Raw genomic sequence first — 23,393 nt, forward strand, 5'->3', positions numbered from 1 at the left:
GAAGTGCTTGAAACTAAGACAGTTCATGTGGTTTTTAGTTTGATGCATTATCAGAATAGCAAATTTAAACTGTCAAAACATTTATTAATGTAAAATATATATATCATATATATAAATAGCACATTACTGAGAGCATGAATTAATACAAGAAAAATATAAATGTGTTTGATGAATAAAGGTAAAATATAATGCAAAAAGTGGATGTTTAGGCAAAATAAATAAATAAGAAAAATAGAAATCTATTTTCTACTTTTTAAACCTTAATTATCTGAATAAATGTCTCAATTTTCTGAGTCAATGTGATATAGGGAAAAGCATCCCAGATTTAGGTTCAGAGAGTCTGAGTTTTAAGCATCTATGTGACCTTAGCCAAGTCACTAAAATATGTATGCTGGACTTCCTTGGTCCATTATGAAATAAGAATTTCTTATATCTACCATGAGTCTTCTATTCATGTTCTTTGGTTTGCCCCTTCCCCTTCTTTCCTCTGTTATCCATCTCATCTCTCCTTTTTGGCCACTGTCAGTTTGTTCTTTATGTGTCTCTGTTTCTATTTTGCTTGTTTGTTTGTTTTGTTGATTAGGTTCCAATTATACATGAGATCACATGGTATTTGTCTTTTACCACCTGGCTTATTTCACTTAGTATAATACTCTCCAGTTCCATCCATGCTTTTGCAAAAGGTAATAGGAGTTCCTTCTTTCTTTCTGCTGTGTAGTATTCCATTGTGTAAAGGTACCACAGTTTTTTGATCCATTCATTTACTGATGGACACCTAGGCTATTTTCAGCACTTGGCTATTGTAAATTGTACTGCTGTGAACATTGGGGTGCATAGGTTCTTTTGAATTGGTGATTCAGAATTTATAGTGTATAACCACAGCAGTGGAATTGCTAGATCAAAAGGAAGTTCCATTTTTAGTTTTTTGAGGAAATTCCATACTGTTTTCCACAGACTAGTGGGTGCACCAGTCTGCATTCCCATCAGCAGTGTACTAGGGTTCCCTTTTCTCTACAACCTCGCAAGCATTTGTTTGTTGATTTGTTCATGATGCCCATTCTGACTGGTGTCAAGTGGTATCTCATTGTGGTTTTAATCTGCATCTCTATAATAGCTAGTGATGCTGAGAATCCTTTCATATGTCTCTAAACCTTCTGTATGTCCTTCTTGGAGAAGTGTCTGTTCAGGTCCTTTGCCTATTTTTTAATTGGTTTGTTTGTCTTCCTGGTATGGAGTCATGTGAGTTCTTTATATGTTTTGGAGATCAAACTTTTGTCCAAATTATCCTTGGCAATGATATTTCCCCATGGGGTTGGTTCCTTTTTCATTTTGTTGATGTTTCTTTAGTTGTGCAGAACCTTTTTACTTGATGTTCTCCCATTTGTTTATTCTTTCCTTTACGTCCCTTGCCCCAGGGGATATATTAGTGAAAATATCGCAGCAGGGGATATATGACATTTCCCTGCCTATATTCTCCTCTAGGACTTTTATGATGTCACAATTTATATTTAAATCTTTTATCTATCTTGAGTTTATTTTTGTGTATGGTGTATGTTGGTGGTCAAGTTCCCTTTTTTTGCATGTATTTGTCCAGATCTCCCAACACCATTTGTTGAAGAGGCCATTTTTACTCCATTTTATGTTCCTGCCCACTTTGTCAGATATTAATTGACCATATTGACATGGTTTATTTCTGGGCTCTCTATTCTGTTTCATTGGTCTATGTGTCTGTTCGTATGCCAGTACAAGGCTGTTTTGATTATAGTGGCCTTGTAATATAGTTTTGTTATCAGGTATTGTGACCCCTCCTACTTTGTTCTTCTTTCTCAAAATTGCTGAAAATGTAATTTTTGATCAGGTAAGGATTTTATTAGTTTTATATTACGGCTGTAACAAATCACCCACATTTAGTAGCTTAAAACAACACATATTTACAATCTCATAGCTCTATAGATCAGAAGCCCTATGAGCTTGTCTAGTTTTCAGATCTCATGAGGCCCAAATCAAGGTGTCGGCAGAGCTGTGTTCTCTTCTAGAAGTCTGGGAGGGAAGCCCCATCCAGACTCATTGAGACTGCTGGCCAAATTCAGTTCTTTGTGGTTGTATATCTGAAATCCCCATTTCCTTGCTGACTATTAGCTTGAGGGCCACCTTTATCTCCTATCTTATCACTGGGCCCCAGTCAAGATGAACTAAATCTAAATTTCTCAGAGCAGAATCCAGGCAATGATCTTTCTTCAACTTCATTAAGTTCATTCTGTAAGTAATATCCTTAAACCACCTTTTCTGTATACCCTCTGTATGCCCCTACTCTGCTGGGATTATAAGTCATTAGATGGATAGGATGCATGTCCAATTCTTACTGTGTTCACTCAATCACATTACATGATACACTGTTAAATAGATATTTCACTAACTTGATATGGTAGTTCTAAGACATTAGTTGTGCCTGGAAACATTATAGAATATTTTGCTTGTATTATACTTGATAGTTCTTTTTTAAAATTTCTGGCCAATACTTAGAGACAGAGGAATATAACTATGGCCAGGTTTTAGCATGGCCCACTGAAGATGATGTTTTTATATTGTATTTCCCAAAAGGTAGCAAGCCAACAATTTCCTCGGCTGTTAACTGAAATTGGAAATTTCCCAGGTATCCCAAGGAGTTTTATTCAAAGGGTTGGTGGTGAGGCCTAGACATGTTCAGGGAGTTCTGGAGGTGATTCTGATGGGATGGAAGTAAGCCATGAACCCACACTTTGAGGAATACCTCATGCCACATCAGTGATTGTGTACCTCTCTATTCAATAGCCTAAAAATAATGCAAGCCCCAAATGATATTATTAAAAAGGGTGTATAGTTTGACTTTCTTATATCAGTAACAGATCCTTAAGAAAGGGAAGCCTTTTTATATTTTTTTTTTGTTACTACTTCATGTACTGAAACTGTTAGGGCCATTCTAGGCCATGATGGAAGTGGGAAATGAAAATTTACCTTGGCATTTCTTTCTCAAAGATTCAATTGGAAGTAAAGATAGTACTTTGCATGGATAATTCTAGTACAAAGACTTACACTTTGCCAAAACATTTAAGCAGTGAGGAGAGAATACAAGGTAATCAGGATAATTCACTTTGCATTTTTCACACTGGCACAATCTGTTCTACATTGTGGAGAATGACAGAGACATTTCCATTTGCCGTACGGGGTGGAATATTGGAGTGGAGAAGAGTTCTTATTCCTTGTTTAGATTCAGAAGAAATGTGGCTTTTATAATAGACCATCAATGAAGGCATGTACTAGATAGAAATAGCCTCACTTTATTCACACAAATGTTCAGGATACTTAATAGCAAATTAGATAGATATGAGAAATGCTTCTGTTAGCCAATTTTATAGTGACTGGATAAATACATAGAGAAAATAATGTAGCTTAGGGCCAGAATAATCTAAGATATCTTGGAAATGGAGTAATGGAAGATGAAAGTTGCACTTTTAGAATCAGGGTTAGATAATGCAACTAAAAATAAGAATTATTATAAAAGAAAGTAAATTAATGGAAACTATACATAGGAACAATGAAAATTTGTGGAAAGAAGAAGCATGTTTTCAAGGCACCAGGATGCATTTATAGGGTTTACATATTTGTATTCTGATAAATCAGTATTGACTGTCACATTTATTTATAATTTTTATGTAAAATAAGACATGGTTTTACATTGAAGTAAGCCAAGAAGATTGGTTAAATTTTGTCTCTTTGAACATGTAGGTCTGTGAAAATTAAAGCCCCGAGTGACTAGGAAGTTATCTGAGATTTTAGGACATGCTTTATTTCTCAAAATTTTTTCTCTGATGAAATAAATCATTTTTATTTTATGTTGGTGATTCTTTGGGCAAGCACCACAAAGTCTGTTTAGAAATAAGCTATTTTTATTCCATGTGTGCAGTGAAAAAATTACTTTGTTTCTAATAGTAGAACCAAATTTTCCAGTTTGTTTAATTTTAAGTGGTGAAAATAAAATATTAGTAGTACTTATGGGAACCATGAGGCTACTAGCAATTAGAAAGAGAAAATGCCAGTAAACTACTAATAGTACCACTGTGATTCCAAATCTACTTAAGAGTTAAAATGGAGCATTCTCAGTTTTGAGGAAGTTCTTTTCTTACTCAACAAACCTAAGCACACTTGAAAATTTTATTGGCAGATTTAGTCATTCAACTTGACCTCCTCTATTAAATACTTGATCTCTCCTCAAAATTAAGTAAGACTACTATATTTTACAAGGCAACATGCAACTTATTTGTTGGTAAAGAATTTAATGAATCTGAAAGAGATTTACCATGATCTGCTTAACAACTTTGGTTTCTTACTAGCAGATGTATTTCAGTGAAGATAAATTTGGAATAAGCTAAATACAGAAGAAAAGACCACTTGCTGGATGAACATGTGAAAGGCAGTACACAAAGAACCAATGAGCTAAAATGAGGAATACAATTAAACATATATCTCCATACAAGTAAACATACACCTCCTGATAGCAATCATGCCATTACATCTACCAATAAGAGACTCAAATTAATTTGACCTTTAGATGTATCTGCAATATCATAATCCTTCCATTACTGATCTAGAGAACTCTTCCTGAAAGGGGTGACTCCTGTATAACTGCCACTGATCACAGTGTCTGTTGGCAGGGACATTTGGTCCTTTGTAGAGCAAATGACTCAAATGAATTGGTTCACAACATACAATGAACATTGCCAGACCTCACAGAGGGTACAGGGGTTCACTGTGTGTTTGAAAGACAGCCACCTAAATTTGCTAATGTGTCCTTGATAAACCCAGGGACCATAGACCTGCCCTTGGGTTAGGAGTGCTACAAGTTTACACAGTGCAACATACACTCTTGTTCCTAGGGGCCCACTTTCCAGATTGCTAGGAAATGAGGTGAAGAAAGAAAGCTATAAAAGTGAGATTATTTGCACTGATAAATGTTTTATGAGTTGAATAAAGTCCTCTTAAATTTTTGGTGCCAGAATGATGTAGTGAACACTAAGAGATATTTCACTAAGATACTTTTTGGAACTCTGATCATTATGCTTACTAGATAAGCAACAAAAATAACTGTTAGTGTTGGATGAAATATTTTTCAAATATATTGGGTCTGGGAAAATCCAAACATGTTTTTGATGTACTTTCTGGTTTGATTTTTGAGCACATGTATATATTAAAGGTAATTTAATATTTACTCATGTGTAAATCATCAAAGCATTGTTTCATAAATACCTACCTGATTTCTAAGTAGAATATTAGTTTTTCACATATTTATTTGTATATTTCTGTATTATGTATATTCAATAAAAAAACTTGAGATACTATTTTAAATTTGGCTTAACCTTTATGACTTTCAAAGTCAGTATAGTAAACTACAGTTTGTTCAATATCCAAACAACCACAGAATTCAAAATCTGATTAGTTTCAGGATTTTATTTTATAATAAAATAAACATGCTGATATAAGAAATTTCCCCCAATTTTTATTGTCAGTAGAGATTCAAACACTATGTAAAGCCTTCTAACAAAAAAAGATAGTGTATTATTGCTCTTGATTGTAAGTTTAAGATCTTAAAATACTTTTTTTAAGATTTTTTATTTATTTATTTTTAGAGAGGGAAGGGAGGGAGAAAGAGAGAGAGAGAAAAATATCAATGTCTGGTTGCTGGGGCCATGGCCTGCAATCCAGGCATGTACCCTGACTGGGAATCGAACCTGCGACACTTTGGTTCATAGCCCGCACTCAGTCCACTGAGCTACACCAGCCAGGGCTTAAAATACTTCTTATTGGTTCATTTCTTCATTCATTTATGCAGCAAATGTAAATTAACTGCCAGTCACAAAGAGTACAAAAATCAATCAGATATGGTTTCTGGCTTTGAGAAACTATACCAGCAAGGAAAGTAGATACAGGTAACTAAGATTAATAACACCACATTCTAATAAATGATTAGACAAAGGATGTTATTCAAAGGAAGATTAAACTATAGTTCAATTTTACAATCTTTTTATCATACTACAGTTTTTTGAAATTTACATAGGTAAAATATTAAGTTAGATTTTTCAGTGTCCCAGGTATCCTAGATAAATGCAAATTGATGTTTATCTAATGGAAAACAACAAATACATCTGACAAAACTCAAGTATAATGTAAGCAAAAGAGACTAATAATTGGAATAACTTAATAAAAATATCACTTTAATGTTTTTATTTCAATTTATCATGGAGAGGCTTTTGGCTCATTAAAATAATATTAATTGTTATATCAATCAATATTTCAGGTCATGACCCCAGGATTTAAGAAGTTCTTGAAGACAATATTGAATATGATCCAAGAGAAAATGTGATTTGAGTCTGGAGACAGTTGTGCATGTAAGAATTGGAAAATTAGATTTTCTCATGGTAAAATGTAATAAAAACTAAAATATCAACTCATTAATTAGTGAATTGTAAAAATTTGATTCATTTTCTCCTTCTGTTACAACATGCATGATATTTAATATCTAAAATTAACACAATTTTTCTATTTTTGGTTATATTTTTCTTAAAATCAACTAATAATAAAAATCCGGTGTAGCAGATAGAAGAGAAAACAGTCTTTGGGAGATTGCGACAATTAAAAAGACAAAGTGCTTCCAGGTGAGTCACTCGTGGGAGCAAGCAATGGCATAGATTCTATGTGCTAGTTGATGGTGAGCTGTCATTGCATGTGATAATAAAAGCAAGAAACAAAACATACAGATAAGGTTTCTGTAATCTTTATTCTAACATTTGCCCTATTGGAAAAAGTGTGGCAAGGTCCATAGCTCACTGGCTAATGCCCACTGGTTGAAAAATTTTTATCTCTTTTGAAACACATTTTTACAGTTAAATAAATGTTATGTCTTATGGCTCTAACAGGGTAATTTATAGCTCATAAAAAACTCACAGGAAGTTGTTTATGCACCTTGTAAGGAGTAAGTATTATACACATCACCTCAGAAATGTTGTTTCTTAAAATTAAGAAGTTAAGGGGTGATGTTTTAGAGGCAGTTTTTTATTTATCAGAATTATATCTACCATTAGAAATATTTAATATTTAACAGAAACACTTTTATTTAGTATTGCCCATCTTCTGTAAACAAAATGTAATAATGTAGGTGACTCAGGGATTTTTTTTATTGCCTTGTTTAAAAAATTGAATCATTCAGTGAAGAATAGTTTCTATTAAATTACAAGGCCATTTCAATAAAATATGAATATTGATTCTCAAGAAATTAGTCAAAGAACAATTTCCTCTTAAATTATTGAAGACTCAGAAAATTAAGAGCTAAATTAATATTTATAGAAAATAAAGGTAAGTCTTATAGTAAAAAGACTATCAAAATTGGTACTTTTATGTCTTGTAAAACTATTTGTTTTGACACTTCAATTACTTTGTACTAATTTTGGTAAAGAGAAAGAAAACAAGATGTTTTCTAACTACTAAAAATATAAATGCAAGAAACTTTCCTGTTTGTAATATGAATTAAGTTAAATTAAAATGTATTTAATTAAGTTGTTTAGTATTTTAGTTCATAATGCTTTTAAATTATAATACATAAGACAGTCAAATCCTTAAAGCAAAAGTATTGTGTCATTTTAAAGAAATTTTCTATTGAGAACCATGTATTTCTATTGAGGGCCACCATTTATTATGTAAACATTGGTGAATTAAATCTTTTCATTTTCTATTGCAGTTTGATTTGTATTATATAACATTTTATTTTGGCATTAATAATGATGGAGAAAAGATGTATGCTGTTTTCTCTATTTCTTCTGTCTTTTTTTATGGTAAGCATAATTGTTTTCTGGTATATCTCCCTATCTATGATCATTTCTGTTTTAACTTTCAATAGATCTATAGTTGATAAAGGTGAATGACAAAAACATGATGTGCAGTTATTTGATGCATAAATCAAGTAGATTTTTATTTCACAGCAATAATGTATTTTCCTTCAGTGTATACTGAAAGTATTTTGCCCCATAGCAGATATTATAGGATGGTGGCATAGTTGATTGAAGAATGTCAAAATAAGAAAAGTAAATGAATACAAATGTGCAAAACACTAGAGGAAAGTATTGGGTTGGCCAAAAGTCTGTTTAGGTTTGTTCTATAAAATAAAAGATACATTTTTCATTTTCACCAATAACTTAATTGATGTGGATATTTTGAGTATATCACTATCTTTGGCATGGTATAATGTTGATTGTTCTCAATGTCACCATTTGATCACTATCAACTTCAACTGGTCTACCTGACTGTGGAGCATCGTCCAGCTAGAAATCTCCAGCACAATCACTTTTGACAGGTTTGATCAGTCACAGCACCTTCTCCATACACAGCACAAATCTTTTTTTGCATTTCAGTTGTGTTTTTTACCTTTCTTGATATTATAAAGCATAATATGCCAAAAATGTTGTATATTTTCTTCCATCTTTAATGTTAAAACAGCTACACAAAAAATCAACAATTTTGATAAGTTTTTTAAATGCACTGACATAAAGCTGTCACAAGACAAGCTAACAAAATTGTCTCGAATGAAGTTAGACAACTAAGCGCTACTAGAGCTGTCTTGCAGAAAAAAACAAACTTTCTGCCAACCCAATAATTATCAGTTTGAAAAAAATAGAACTGCTCTTAGTGCTGTTATATGTAGTAGATAAAATGTTTTCAACAAGATCTGTTGATTGTGAGTTAGAACTATTAAAAAAGCAGGTCCTAACCTGTTGGTTTTTCTCCCATTCTGCCAACTGATCGACTTAGATTAATTAAAAAGGAATTCAGAATCATGCACTCACTATATTTTAAATTAATTTCCTCATCCATTCATTCAAATAAGTATTGTGTCCATTTTCTGGCAGGCACTGATGCTCAGTGTGGGGCATGTATATACATAAGAATGTGCACTTAAGTGCACCTGCATGTCTTTGCAGGGATTGTGGGGCTGGAGGTGGAGATCAGACCAGGGATGACTAAGAAGCAATTGCAATATTGGAGGCATCATGTACCTTATACATTTAATTTTATGTTTATTTGCAGAAATATTGTTTGTATTTTTCTGTCTCACATTAAAACTACAACAGCATTAATTAGAATTTTTCTTGCAAACTGCTGTCCTTACTTCTAATAGAATCTCTGAGAAAGAAAGAAAAGCCAGTGTAAAGTTTTATTTCCCCACTCCATTCATGGCCTAGAATGTCTCAGGTTAAAACCATGACTGTACTCTTATCTCATTATATGTATGAGAAGCTGAGAGACATAATCTCATCTAACTCTGTGCCAGCAAATAATTTTCCTGTGGTGTTTCCAAGCAAACTTCACAAAGATTCAAACAAAGAAACTCAAGAAAAATATAGAAAACCTAAACTGGTAAAAAGCAAGGTCACATTCCTGTCAGCATTTGTATTTGAAAACATTCTCTAATCTAGGAGCAGTCCAAATTCTGCACTTCTTAGATGTTATCATAGGTAAATAGACTAGAATTCAAGAAACAGGACTCCTGTTTCTTCAGCTCACACCCTGCACTGAGCATGCCAATGAGCTGCACATGCCAACACTGGCTTCCTGGCAGGTAATTCTGTAGCAGATTACCACTCTGATTACTGTGATTTAAGGAACTGTGACCATTTCTCAGACAGTGTGCAGATCTGAGTTTTTAACAATAAAAATGATATCAATTTTATGCAATTCTATAAATTTACTGAAAACAGGAAAAAAGTATTAATTTTTTTTGATATTGTAGATTTCCACTTATACTTTTGCAGCAAAGTGGCTGCATAAATCTTTATTAAGAGATTAAAACTAATCACAGAATGAAAGAGTTAATGTTAATGGGAGTCTGTTGATGGTAAACTTGAGTGGTGCCACACACGAGGGTATTACTATTTAGAATTTACTAAATTCAACTTAAAATGGAAGTGAAGCTTGATATAGTGATACTACATTGGAAGAACATAAACACAGCACATACCTCACCTAAAAACTTTATTGATGTGTGTACAATAAATACTGCTTTTTCAGACTATGAGATTCACTATCCTCCACAAATTTGGGAGGAATAATGGTTGTTAATGCTACTGTTGTGTTTACATTTAGACTGGTGAAATATTATATTATTTATGTTATTAAATATTTTACCACACTTTTTGCTTCAAATTTTTTTTCCTATTTTCCTCCTCTAAAACCTAGGTGTGTCTTATGGTCCAAATATGGTACTCTATTTGCCAATGTCACAAATGAGTTTGTTATTATTTTATCAAAATATGATTATAAAAATGGCAATAATTTTGAACATTATCTTGTGCCAGATACTCCGCTTTCTTATCTTGATATTCTTTTACCCCATTTTACAATAAGAAAGCAGAAGCTTAGGGGGTTGAATATCTTACCTACATTCACAGAACAGGTGAAAAAACAGTGGCCAATTTTGCATACAGCTCTGTGTGCATTCCATACCAGTCCTGAAGCCAGCCTCTGCTGCTTTAGAGAGCCAAGCATTGACAAGACTATGCTTCCCTTCTCTTCTATTGGCAACATTCTTTACATTGCTTGAAGTAGGACATGATGAGGGAGATGTTTACTGTGGAAATTGGCAAATACTACCAATTAGGGATTTCCCCCAAAGCCAGTTGACCGAGCTCTGCACTTACTGTTTTCCACGGTGACAGATTGCTCATTGTAGACATTTTCACAATTCTGAAATTTTACTTTTTTAATCTGTTAGATTCTTGTCATAGCAGAGTCAGAAGAGAGCCATGATCAACAAAATGAGTTGGGTGTTACTAGAAATAAAATTATGACGGCTCAATTTGAATGTTACCAGAAAATTATGCAAGACCCCATTCAACAAACAGAAGGTAAACATAACTATTTAATTATGCATTGATATATTTCTAGAAGAAAACCATCCCATTACCTCATTATGGGTTTTTTAGGTCCTGTTAAAAATGAGTCAGTTGCTAACTTTTCTGCCATATTGGGCAGTTTTAATTATTTCCTGATGAAGAATACTTTATGACACACTTTCTTCCTTTACAAAATTCTAATAAAAATATGCACAATAGGGATATTTTAGTAACACTTTTATGGTACTATGATATTTAAAATATCAAATAAATATGTGTCTTGAATTAAATGACAGTTGACCTTCATTTTCTATAATTGTGTTTTTCAACAAGCTGCTTGATAGGAGTTTACATCATAAAATGAAAATGTTTTTTGTATAACCTATACTTTGAATAGTACATTTGGTGGAAGAGTTAATGAAGTCTAAGTGCTTCTGTTTCCATTAAATTATTCTTTAGGTATTTTTGTGACATTTATTGATGGCCTATTAAATGCCAGATATTTGCCTCAATTCTGAAGATATATAGATGTGTTAACCCAAGTAGAATGGCCAGACTAGGCAAAACACAAGAAACAGAAATAGGCCCTGGATTTTATCTACAACCCTAAAGATGAAGTTGTCTTCAAATATAAATTGCTAAACTCAGTAAAACAAAGCAGAATATAAAGACTCTAGATATTTCTAGAATTTTAAACTATCAGTTAAAAAAAATCTAAATTTTAAAAAAATATTTGATAGTTCAATATGCAATGTTGATATAAATAGAATGTTAAAGTAGATTATTTTTAGTATTTGTAACTGTCAAAATGAACTCACTTATGATAAAGATAAAAAGGTGGTTTTTCCATATTGGTCAACTTTTAAACAATATAACTGAACAATATAATTTGTTCATCTTTGAAGTAGTAGTTGGATATGTCTGCTTGAAATTTTTTATTATAAGATAGTTATCCAGCTAAAAAATCTTTAAAATAAGCCAAGTGGATGGATCTGGCAAAAAGGAAAACAGACTCATGGACACGAAAAACAGTGAGGTGGCTGCAGTGGAGATGGGGTGTTATAAGGTGGATAAATGGGAACAAAAAATACAATGAAAAGTAAATAAATAAGCCAGACAATGACAAATTATCCAATATTGGGTAAATAGGGATTGAATTATTAAACATTAACATATTTGTATACAAATTCTGTGTTAACTGATCTAGCTTCTCATTTTATTCCATTAAAATCTGTGTAATCAGCTTAAAACTATTGAATTAACCCCTTCAGAATCATCTAGATACATGTCAAAATAGGCTTCAAAACCAATTGTTAACAATAGGAGTAGTTTTATGAAATTTTCACAATAAAATAATTTTCTGATAAAGTTTAGGATTACTGCCTAATAGATCTTCCTAGTATAACTTCATTAATGCACTTTGTAATTTTAAATACTCTAGAAAGACATGCAATAAGGAACTGTCTTTATTTTAATGTCATATTTCCCAAATCTATTTGACCACAGAAACTTTTTTAAAGGAATCCCTGCTTACTCATGTCTCACTCAAATGCCATTCAGCACAGTTTGAAAAATCCTGGACCTTGCCATCTATGATGCTGCCAGTGTTGTTGCTAACAGATGGTCTCTAAAGTAATATCAGGAAAATTTTCTCTGATATGCAGCAAAATGCATTTTATTTAGTAATGTATGGATGCAAACTATTTAAATAACTATTTGAAAGGCATGGGAAAGAAAATTAAGATTGAAATTTTTTTTAAAAATTAGAATTATTTAGATATTCAGGACAATAGATCTTGTTTTACTTCCATAAGGGTTTGATTAATTCTGAGATAGCTGTGTAAATCTATTTAGTATTTAAAATAATAAACATCTCATGCAATATACAGGTTTCTCTTAATGGGTGTTTACCTGTCAAGGTAGAGCATTACTTTCTTTGATTAAAGACTGTTAAATTGGGAAAATTGGTCATTTAATACTTCTATCCTTTAAAAAAATATGTACTGTTTTTGGTAAGAGATTATTTAAGTTCACATCGGTAAGAAAAAATGTGAGCATATTTAATGCTCTGAGCCATTTGAAAAGTAACATAAGAATTAGAATTTAGTGGAGGGGCCTACAGAAGTATGTGTCAGGGTTCAAAGGGTAAAACAGAAATATTCATTCATTTGCCTCAGAAAATACTAACAATTTTCCCTATAAACACAGTTTCTAAAATAAAATGTGTTTCTAATATTTCTAATTTTTCATAATTTAAAAAAAATTAAGTGTAAAATCACAGATTAATCACAACATTATGCTTAAGGACAACCAGCTAACATCATTTGATTTATTGAATATGTAGCTAAAATTTTTACATATTGTTTTCAGGTGTTTCTAATTTAAAATGAGAAATTAGTTATTCCAATACTTGCTTGGTGAAAAAACTCAAGTAATTGCTATACACTCATGCACCACATAACAACGTTCCCCTCAGCCAAGAGCTGCCTGCATGAAGGTGGTGTACCGTATCACTAAGGTGTGTAGTAGGCAAGTGCACTTACACAAATCTAAAGATGATGTGGGCACAATGACAACATCATCTAGTGATGCATCTCTCAGAACATACACCCATTGTTAAGCAGTTCATGACTATAGATTTGCTGTGATGTCTTTGTTTTCAGCAGATAGTCTTTATTCTGTGTCAGTGTGAACCCCCCCATTAAGACTTTATGTCTGCATGTATATCTGGTTTGAGTCAGTAACTCCTAATTTTCATCCTCCCCTTAAGGCATCCACTGCAACCGAACCTGGGATGGGTGGCTGTGCTGGAACGATGTTGCCGCAGGCACAGAATCAATGCAGCACTGCCCTGATTACTTCCAAGATTTTGATCCTTCAGGTAATAGCAGAAATGTACATATCATCTTCTTGACATCTATTTAATGAATGTTAGGTTAACCAAATTACTTTCCTTTTTTATTTTTAATTTAAAGAAAAAGTTACAAAGATCTGTGACCAAAATGGAAACTGGTTTAGACATCCATTAAGCAACAGAACATGGACAAATTATACCCAGTGCAATGTTAACACACATGAGAAAGTGAAGGTATGTACTAATTGCAAAATGAAATTTAACTTACAATATCTATTCAAAAAGATAGTTACCAATGCAGTTTTGGAGGAAATACAGCTAGTGTTCCATTTTGTTATGAAGCCTTTTCATAATATTCTTGGAGAACAATAAGAAAAATATCTTTGAAGAAATTACTAGTTATTCGATCATAACACCTAGGAAGCAATTCTGCCAGGTAATAGTGTATTTACAAGTCAATGGCTCAGTACTGGAATATCAAACTTTCCAAAGAAAATACTTTAAAAGTGTGAGAAAAGAGAAAATTCTTATTTGTGGTATAATTTCTAGAATTACATTTTCAAACTGTGCTCCAGTATACAAGTCCAGCAGCTTTAAAACAGTTCTGTCTGTAACAGCCCTCAGCAGAAGGCTTTTATTCTGACTGGCTGGTAGGTCACCTTCACTCCAGTCCCTGCTTTTAACACCATGTATTAAGTCAAGGTTACTCACAGTTTGTCACAACAATAAAAGTTTGAGAGAACCTGTCTGCATGTATTTAAACATGTGTTTGAGATCTGTCCAGATGGTATCCAGCCATGTCATGAAAAACAGAGACATTTACTGAAGAAGATACAAGATACATTGTACATAGGACAATGATGTCTTGGTCCCCTTCAAAGTAGGCATCTTGGGACCTCACATAGTTCTCCCAATCTCAATCAGCTGTCCTGTTGTATTTTCCTGAATCTCATTGAAAGTCTGAAATCTCTTCCCTTTCAAAGGTGATTTTAGTTTTAGGAAAAGCCAGAAGTCACTGGTCACCAAATCTGATCTATAGAAGGGCTGAGTCACATGGGTGATTTGATATTTCTCCAAAAAACTCTGCACAAGACATAATGCATGAGTGGACATATTGTTTAATGAAGCTGCCAATCACCAGTTGCCCATATCTGCAGCCTTCTGAATCATCTGAATAGTTTCCATGGAGAAATGTTCAAGCTTACCACAAAATTGGATGCAGATTCATTACTCTACTCATTCAGTCATTTTGAATGCAATGACCACATGGTACACAGGCTCACCCCACAAGGACTACTGCCCCCACTGACCAGTACAGTAAAGTGGTCATTGTTCACACGCATTCCAGTCCTCTCTCCTTGGCTGCCAGGTTACATCAGTGTTGTGTAAACCATTCTCATTATATTAACAATGGTTGGATATTTTCCAGACAGGTCTCATATATAATATATAATATATAATATCGTGTATATTGTGCATATTGTGTAAATTATATATTATATACATAAAGAGAAGTTTGTCACGGTGATTAAAAGTTCCTGTTTCTGCACTTTAATAGCTATGTGACCTCAGCAAGTTATAACCTCTTTCCGCCTCAGTCCTCTCATGTGTAAAATGAAGATAACAATAAACCCACCCTTATGTTTTCATGAGGCTTGACTTAGAGGAAAACACTTAGAAAACCAGCCAGCATATAGGGAAACACTTGATAACTGTCAGCTATCTTTATAATTATAACTCATACATTGTTTGCTTATTCAGAGAACAGTTTGAAGAAAATTATAAAAATACACAATAAAATAGTAAGTTACAAATAAATTAATTACAAAAAATAATCAAAGAGAAAAGGTCAAAATCAGGAGAAAGTTAGAATGTATTTGTGGAGATAATAGGCTCCTATAAGTTGCCATTTGGATATTTGTCTCAGAGCCTCAGATTTGCCAGGGGAAAAACCAAGATCCAGTTGAGAAATAAAGCCTTATATGGCATTTAAGTAAAGAACAAAAAGAAAATCATCAAATACCATTTGAATTAAGGTGTACAAAATGATAAAGTAAAAATTGTCTGTATCCTCCAAAAGATAATGCTGGTTTCATATATTACACAACCTAGATCAATAAAAGTATTTCTTCATATATTTAATGTGCGTTCTAATTTCTTAAATAAAAAGGGCATACAATTTTTATGTCACTGGATAAATTTGCATAAATATTCTTCATTCCAGACATATTTGTGTATTTATTAGTTTTCACTCTGAGTGATAAGGCCATAAATCACATTTTTAAATATATAATTTATTGCATTGGATTTGATCTTCTACACACATAGGATTATAGTATTAATATAAGCCTTCATTTTTTATTTGTACAAATTATAGACCGCACTGAATTTGTTTTACCTGACTATAATTGGACATGGATTATCTATTGCATCACTGCTTATATCACTCGGCATATTCTTTTACTTCAAGTAAGTCCATATAAAGTATTTTCAGTGTACCAGTTGTCCCTGGTGAGTGCAGTGTCATGTGCATGTTCATGAGATGTGTTGATAAAGTATATGAAATATAAAATATTTCTAATGTGTAAGATAAATTGAATGTTTAAATGTGTTGCCTTTATCTTGACTTTGTAAAATAAATAGAAAGGAGATTGATGAAATATCTTACGTTTAACATCACAAAATTAGTACGCATATAAGAATGAAGTCAAATAGTAAGAAAGGAGCCAAAATCAATATGTAAATCTATGTATATTTGCTTTGGAAACTGTCAGACATTATAGGTTTTCTTACTTGAATTTTCAACTTTTTGGTCCATTTGAGCATCAGTATACATGATGCATTACAGGAACTGATATTTTCTGTGAATGATAACAATAGCATTTAAATAGTATTATTAAAAATAATCTTAATGCATTGTGGTTAGGTTATTTTTTCTGGTTTGTGGAAATGATCATTAAAATGGTTAAATGTTTACACCTTGAATTTTACTTGAAATAATAGTTCTTTTTGTTGGGGAAGGAGGGTCAGCTCAGTTCCTTGATTCAATAAGTGATTGTTTTAATTGATAGTAAAGTAAATTCCAAAATGCATACACAATATTTTATGTTCTAACATGGTTTTCATAGTTTCAATCGCCACCAACAATTATGTAATGCAATGTGAAAAGTGAGTAGCTACATTTTGTTACAGCTTCATCACTATCTCATTCTCTTCTTCCTCCTCCCCTTCTTTTTCTTCTCTTCCTACAATCATCTTGGAACATTGGCAGCTGTAGAACCAAAGAGAGTAGTAGCACATCAAAATCATCCAGATCCAGAAAGTTTCAGACAGTTGGATGTTAGGTACCTTTGTAACTGGAGCGCCGCCTTTCAGCCCATAGTCCATCACATGTTCAGAGTATATCAAATAATAGGTGAACCAAGCAGCCATCATCTCTCTTGGGTTCAAAATCAAGGGATTTAGAAATTATATCAGAATTGCCATTTCTGGAAACCTGTATCTTCTTAAGAACCTAAACATCAGTTACTTAAGGGAACCTACCTGGAAAACTTTTAATAGTATGTTTGACATATGACATTAACTAGGCACCACTGCAAATGGACTAAAAATAAAACATCTGCTCTGAATAAAGCTGCATTTTTAAGTGCAACTTATTTTCCTTAGTAAATTGTGTAAAAACTTTTCAAAATAAGTTGAAAGAAAATTTTATCTTAAAACATGTAAAACATTTCTTAAAGATAAATCTATTATACTATATTTCTCATTAGGTTACTAAAGGGTTCTAGCTCAAAACAAATTGCTGGTTGTGTCACTGCCTTTACAATTGGTTATGTCATGCCAGTTGCTTCTCTACAGCTTATTGAAATTTCATGTCTTTATTCTTGACTATATCCTTAGCTTATAAAACATTTTTGGAATAAACATCATCATCAGAGTAGGAATAACTGTAGTATGAATGTCTAATAGAATAAAAATATCTGTTCTAAAAATGAAAAATAAACTATTTCACAAATTAAAGATTTTTAAATAAAGAACTCAGGTCCTCAGTGATATTGATGCTAATTGACAGAGTAAAAATGTTGCTGATGTTAATGCACTTCTTGGTAAAATCTGATGCTAAAACTGGGCTAATATTTAATTTATTAAATTTAAAGGCACCAAAAAAGTTAAAATTTTAAATTCTCATTTAATATAATGAGATGATTAAACAATTTAAAAACAACATAGTTCACAAAAAATTGCATATCCATCACACATATAAACAGAGGCTTGATTTAAATGTAATTAATATTAGCTAGAAGTTTTTTGTTTACCATGAGGACACATCAGACTATGAGTGAGTATATAGTACATCAGCCTCTACTCTAAAGGCATAAAATGGAAATCATCTTTTTAAGACTGTTTTACACAATTCTTGAGAAAAAGTTATGTTTTAAAACTTTCTAACTTCAGGGAAAAGAACAAAACCCTTAATAACAATTGAAGAATAATCTTGAGAAACAGTATTTGCATTTAAATTTATAATATTATCAATAAATCAAAAACAGATTAAGCCTGTTACTAATTTTTAAATAAGAATAAGAAATATATACATTATAATTCTAATATTCTATTGAGTAATTTCATGTATTTTTTTCAGTTTTGTGTCATATTTATTTCTTTTTGCAGTTTTAATTGTAAGACACAAATTATTTTAACTATTTTATGTTAGCATTTTATAATGAATACTTTCCATGTCACTGAAGAGTTTTTAAAACAGCCATTTTATTTTGTGTATAATACATCAGAAAGCTGACAAAAGTCGACTGAGTCATTCCTATACATTTGATCATTAACACTGCTTCCAAATTTTCCTGTTTATAAAAAACACTGTAATGGACATTATCAGACATAATTTTCCCAAATTTTGCACTACTTTTAGGTTATATTCTCAGAGGCTTGGGATATTGTGCTCAAAAGATATATATCTTTTTATGGTCCTTGAAATTATCTCAAAAGTATCTCAAAGTCAACTTGTTCAAAACAAATTCATAACATCTACCTCTTCCCAACCCAAAGCAATTTTTCTTCCAGCATGACCCGTCTTCACAAATAATACCACCAGCATTTAGTTTTATTAGCCAGAAAGTTAGAAGTATTCAGTGACACAGTCTCAATTTTCCTATTGTTCTTTCCTCATGCTCTGTGGATTTAACCTCCTAACATACCTCCAATCTGTTCAGTTTGCTTCATATCTGCACTACCCCAATATCCTTGTCTTATCAGCCTCAGCAAGTCTGCTTTTACTACCTTTGTTCAATTCTAAACAATTTAGCTGGAATAGTTTCAAAGATTTACATCAAATATAGATCAGATTTTGTTATCCTTGGCTTTAAAAATTTTAGTCTTCCTAATGTAATTTACTTATAATCAGAATCACCAACTGTTCTGCAATTGAATATTCTGCATAATTTCTTCCACCTCCAGCCTAGTGAAATGTGTTCATCTTTCAGATATAATCTTTAGCATCTTTTCTCATTGAAATTTTCCTGGATTCCTTATTGTAGTATTTCTGAAACTGTAATTCGTGGGAGTGAATATGGAATAAGACCACCAACTCTGCAGATTTAAAATTCACACAGTTGAAACTCTTCAGAAAAAAATATCTTATTTTGCATGTAATAACCCAAAGTATTTAAGCACACTAAATTTCTGAAGAACATAAAATAAAGAAATATATAGCAATTTATTGCTTGCCAAAATCAACAGTCAAAAAGAGAACAGTCACAAAATTCCAAGACCTCTGGTCCCAGGCAAGTTTGAATTTAGCAATGCTATAAATACAGTCTTAAACCAATTCCATAAAGTTAAATGTGAAATTAGCAAATCTTCATGAAAGAGTTTATGGTTTAACTGAACGAGCACTTGCTGTGAACTAATGAGGCAATAGTAGGATTGCCAAGTGAAAACAATACTACAAACCTGGCTATATCAATAAATGTAAAGTATCCAATTCCCAATCTGTAATCTGACCAGTCATTTACCCTGTCCACCATGGACTGACTTGGGAAGAGGAAAAGACAATGTCACTGAATTGGTTTATCAGGACAGTGAAGGAATTAATGAAATAATGTTCACTGGTTAGGGAATCAAGATACCAAGAATGCCAAGACAAAAAAAAAAGACAAAATATAGGGGCACAGTAGATGAGTTCAAGAATCCAAATGATGAGGGGAATATAGTCAATAATGGTGGAATAAATTTAGGTGGTGACAGAATATTACTAGAATTAGTGGGATGATCACATTGAAAGGTATAAAAATGTCAAATCACTGTATTGTACACCTGAAACTAATACGACAATATAAGATTATATACCAACTATACCAGGATAAAAATTAAGTTAAAAAATAAAAATATTTTAAAAGAATCTAAATTACTATAATTGGGAATAGAGTGTATATAATAATATATAAGAATATTTGACTTGACTTTTAAAAATTCTAACAGCCAAACAAAATAGAATGAACCACCTATGGCCAAATGACCTTATCACTAAAGATTTTCAGACAGAAATTAGATACCAGCTTATCAGGAATCTGGAAACAGGTGATCCTTACATTGGATCCATGGCTGGACTTAATGATCTGTAATACTATTTCCAAGTCCATGTCTATGAGTGAGCAGTAATTTAATAAAAATGAATAGAATGAAAGAATTACTATTTTAAATCATAATACATAATTTCAGTATCAGGGAATTTAGCATTTGTGAAAGTATCTTGCAGGCAAATAGCAATCTACACAGATAAATTATTTATTATTAATTAGGCATTGAAAGAAAACCTGGTTCAATATTTGTATACCTGTGTTTATATTTATTGTATTTAAAAGAGCAAATATTATTCAACCAATACTCATAAGTTTAATTTTTAATTAAAGGCTTAAAATTGAAAGCTCAGAATTAATTTATTTTCTCTATGGAAATGATTTTAAAATGATTTTAATTAAACTTTTTGGAATAACATTGGTTAAAAATTATATAGGTTTCAAGCATGCAACTCAATGATATATCATCTATATATTGTGTCAACATGGAAATACGTTTTAAAAATTGAAATCATTTACATATATCTATAATCTATAGATATATCTATAATCTATAGATATATGTACATAAAGTGTTTTAGATTTAAGGATACAATCTACAGACTCTCATTTTAAATGAATTTCATTTGTCCCCAAATATTTTCTCATATTTCACATATAAACATGCCTGGTTTTTCAAAGAGCAATTTCTAAAAAATCAAAAGCCCTGTAAGCAATAAATAACTGTATCTGTTTACTAAATTTCATGTTTAAAAATGTATAGCATGCTACTTAGGCAAAGCTCATTAAAGCAAATGAGTGTTTTGTTAATATATGAAATTAAAATTAAAGGTTTCAACCAATTACATTCCTTATACTTAGAGTTTATACTGAATGGACAATTAACTGTTCATTCACTATAGTGAACTAAAAAAATATCTTTAGTAATGAGTTAGCACAGCAGGTGTGTGCTCAGTTTTAGTCATAAGATAATTGTAATAGATGTGTTATACACTGATTAAAAATATGAACTATATTCAAATTTTACTTACTGATAGCATTGATATAATCACTTACTGATAGTATTGACTTAGCCTGATTCTGATTTTTAGTAAGCTTCTATGTCTTTATAATTAGCCGTGATGCTATTTAAAATACTGAGCAAAGAAGGTTCAAATAGTACCTGGCAGGCAGGTATTTCTCAGTGAATGGTGAGACAAACTCTACCACTAGCTTATCGTTAGACTGTATCAGTTAAGTGGGTACAGAGACTACACTATGTAGTCATCTAATAATACCCCAGTATAATAGTAATACAGAGTAAAAAATTATTGCAGAGTTAGAAAGACAGAGGAAGGAAAGGCTTACTCTAATTCACAGCATCAGAAGATTTCTGAAGTGATAAGTATCACTGAAACCAGTGTTAAAGGATGGGTAGAATTTCAACAGGTGGATATTGTAAATCATAGGAAAGGAAAAGATTATCCACTCCAATGCCTGATTTTACCTATGTTTTAAATAGCTAATTGAGTTATGCAGGGTTCTTCCCAATCTGTATCCTCTCTATTCTGTTTAGTAATTTTATTGGAATTTAATTGTCTTTTAAAAATGAAGGATTTGAACAGAAAGAAAGCAAAGCTACAATTTATTTTTTCTTTCTTATTATACATTCTCAGGTTTTAGGTAAAGCATGAGAAACCCTCTTCAAGACTCAAGTATAGCATTAACTACTTTTTATATGTCTAGACATCCTTCATTATAGGAGAGTGGTTAAGAGCACATTCTCTAAACAGACACACCTGCTCTCACTTTGTAACTTACTTGCTGAGTAGCCTGGAACAAATTCTTTTGTTGCTTAATCCTCAATATCCACATCTTCAAAGTTCAGATACTATTAGTATCTATATCATAGATTTGGTATAAAGGTTAAGATATATATGCAGACTTAAGCAGAATTTAGAAAACACTGTCAATTATTGGCATAGTTACCACTCTTTCTTACTGGTCCATTAAAATATTTTTATATAAATATTTAGCCCCGATAGACATAGTATACTAGTAGACTTTTAAAAAATTAAAAACACATTTCTAGTTCTATAGCTACCATATTTATAAAGAGATTGTTATAATGTTCATGTAGTAAAATAAGTAAATAATGAATAAAAAGTTTTATAAACCAAATTAGTAGTATAATTATATCAGAAAGAAATGCCGGTTCAATTCCCCATCTAGGGTGCCTGGGTTGTGGGCCAGGTCCCCTATTGGGGTCATGTGAGAGGCAACCACACTTTGATGTTTCTCTCCCTCTCTCTGTCCCTCCCTTCTCCTCTGTCTAAAGGTAAATAAATAAAATCTTTAAAAAAAAGAAAAAATGTGCTAAGTAAGCTAGTCAAAAATAGTAAAACTGTTTTATGCCTACAAGATACCATGTAGTTTACTCAGTACTTGAATTATATTAAAGAATTCAGAGTCTTTGATTTTAACACGCTTCTAATATACACTTCCCCATACTACTAAAGTAACAAAAGCCACTATCTACTAAAAACAACTATCCACTAAAATGGGAAATAATGGAAAGAATGTCCCAAAGTTATAGTTATATGAGCAGGGATCATCTCTATTTTGTTTCTTTACACATCCCAGGGCTCAGCACAGGATTTTGCACATATAAGGCACTTAATAAATTATTTTTGAAATGAAGACATGAACTGACTTGGGAGTGTATTTGAAGTGCAGATTTTCCCATGACGTCTCCACAGCCTTGGACAAGTCCCTTGGATTTATCTGGCATTTGTTGTCTCCATCATCAGACTAAGGTTCCTTAAAATGCTAATCAGTAGAAGCATCTGTGTGAAACAATTTTGGACAGTGCAGCTAGACTGAAGGAAGACCAAGGCCACCTCAGAAAATGCTGAACCGAATGGTTGGCAGAGCATGTTTATATTGTCAAGAGCAATAGAAATATCAGCTTTTTCCAACTAATTCCTAGAGGAGCTAATGTTTCACATAAAATCATCGTGCATAAAAAAAATCTATCAATAGCTCCTTTCTGCC

The 23,393-nt window shown here is 32.2% G+C and overlaps 1 protein-coding gene across 4 annotated transcripts in view; it reads left to right on the forward strand.

The window, feature by feature from the left end:
- The window catches only part of CALCRL (calcitonin receptor like receptor), an 88,954-nt gene that overhangs the window by 45,276 nt on the left and 20,285 nt on the right, over window positions 1–23,393 (forward strand). For 2 of the 4 annotated variants that reach the window (XM_045830482.1, XM_045830508.1), the window contains 7 exons: window positions 6,332–6,422; window positions 6,628–6,689; window positions 7,769–7,862; window positions 10,796–10,928; window positions 13,687–13,797; window positions 13,892–14,004; window positions 16,148–16,239. In XM_045830482.1, the coding sequence (XP_045686438.1) occupies window positions 7,809–7,862; window positions 10,796–10,928; window positions 13,687–13,797; window positions 13,892–14,004; window positions 16,148–16,239 (503 nt within the window). In that variant the 5' untranslated portion in view covers window positions 6,332–6,422; window positions 6,628–6,689; window positions 7,769–7,808. The remainder of the gene's footprint in view (window positions 1–6,331; window positions 6,423–6,627; window positions 6,690–7,768; window positions 7,863–10,795; window positions 10,929–13,686; window positions 13,798–13,891; window positions 14,005–16,147; window positions 16,240–23,393) is intronic. The other 2 variants (XM_045830490.1, XM_045830501.1) reach the window with 1 other exon arrangement.

The sequence above is a fragment of the Phyllostomus hastatus genome, unplaced genomic scaffold (assembly GCF_019186645.2).
Source record: "Phyllostomus hastatus isolate PE091 unplaced genomic scaffold, TTU_PhHast_1.1 phas_contig_1, whole genome shotgun sequence".
Lineage (NCBI taxonomy): Eukaryota > Metazoa > Chordata > Mammalia > Chiroptera > Phyllostomidae > Phyllostomus > Phyllostomus hastatus.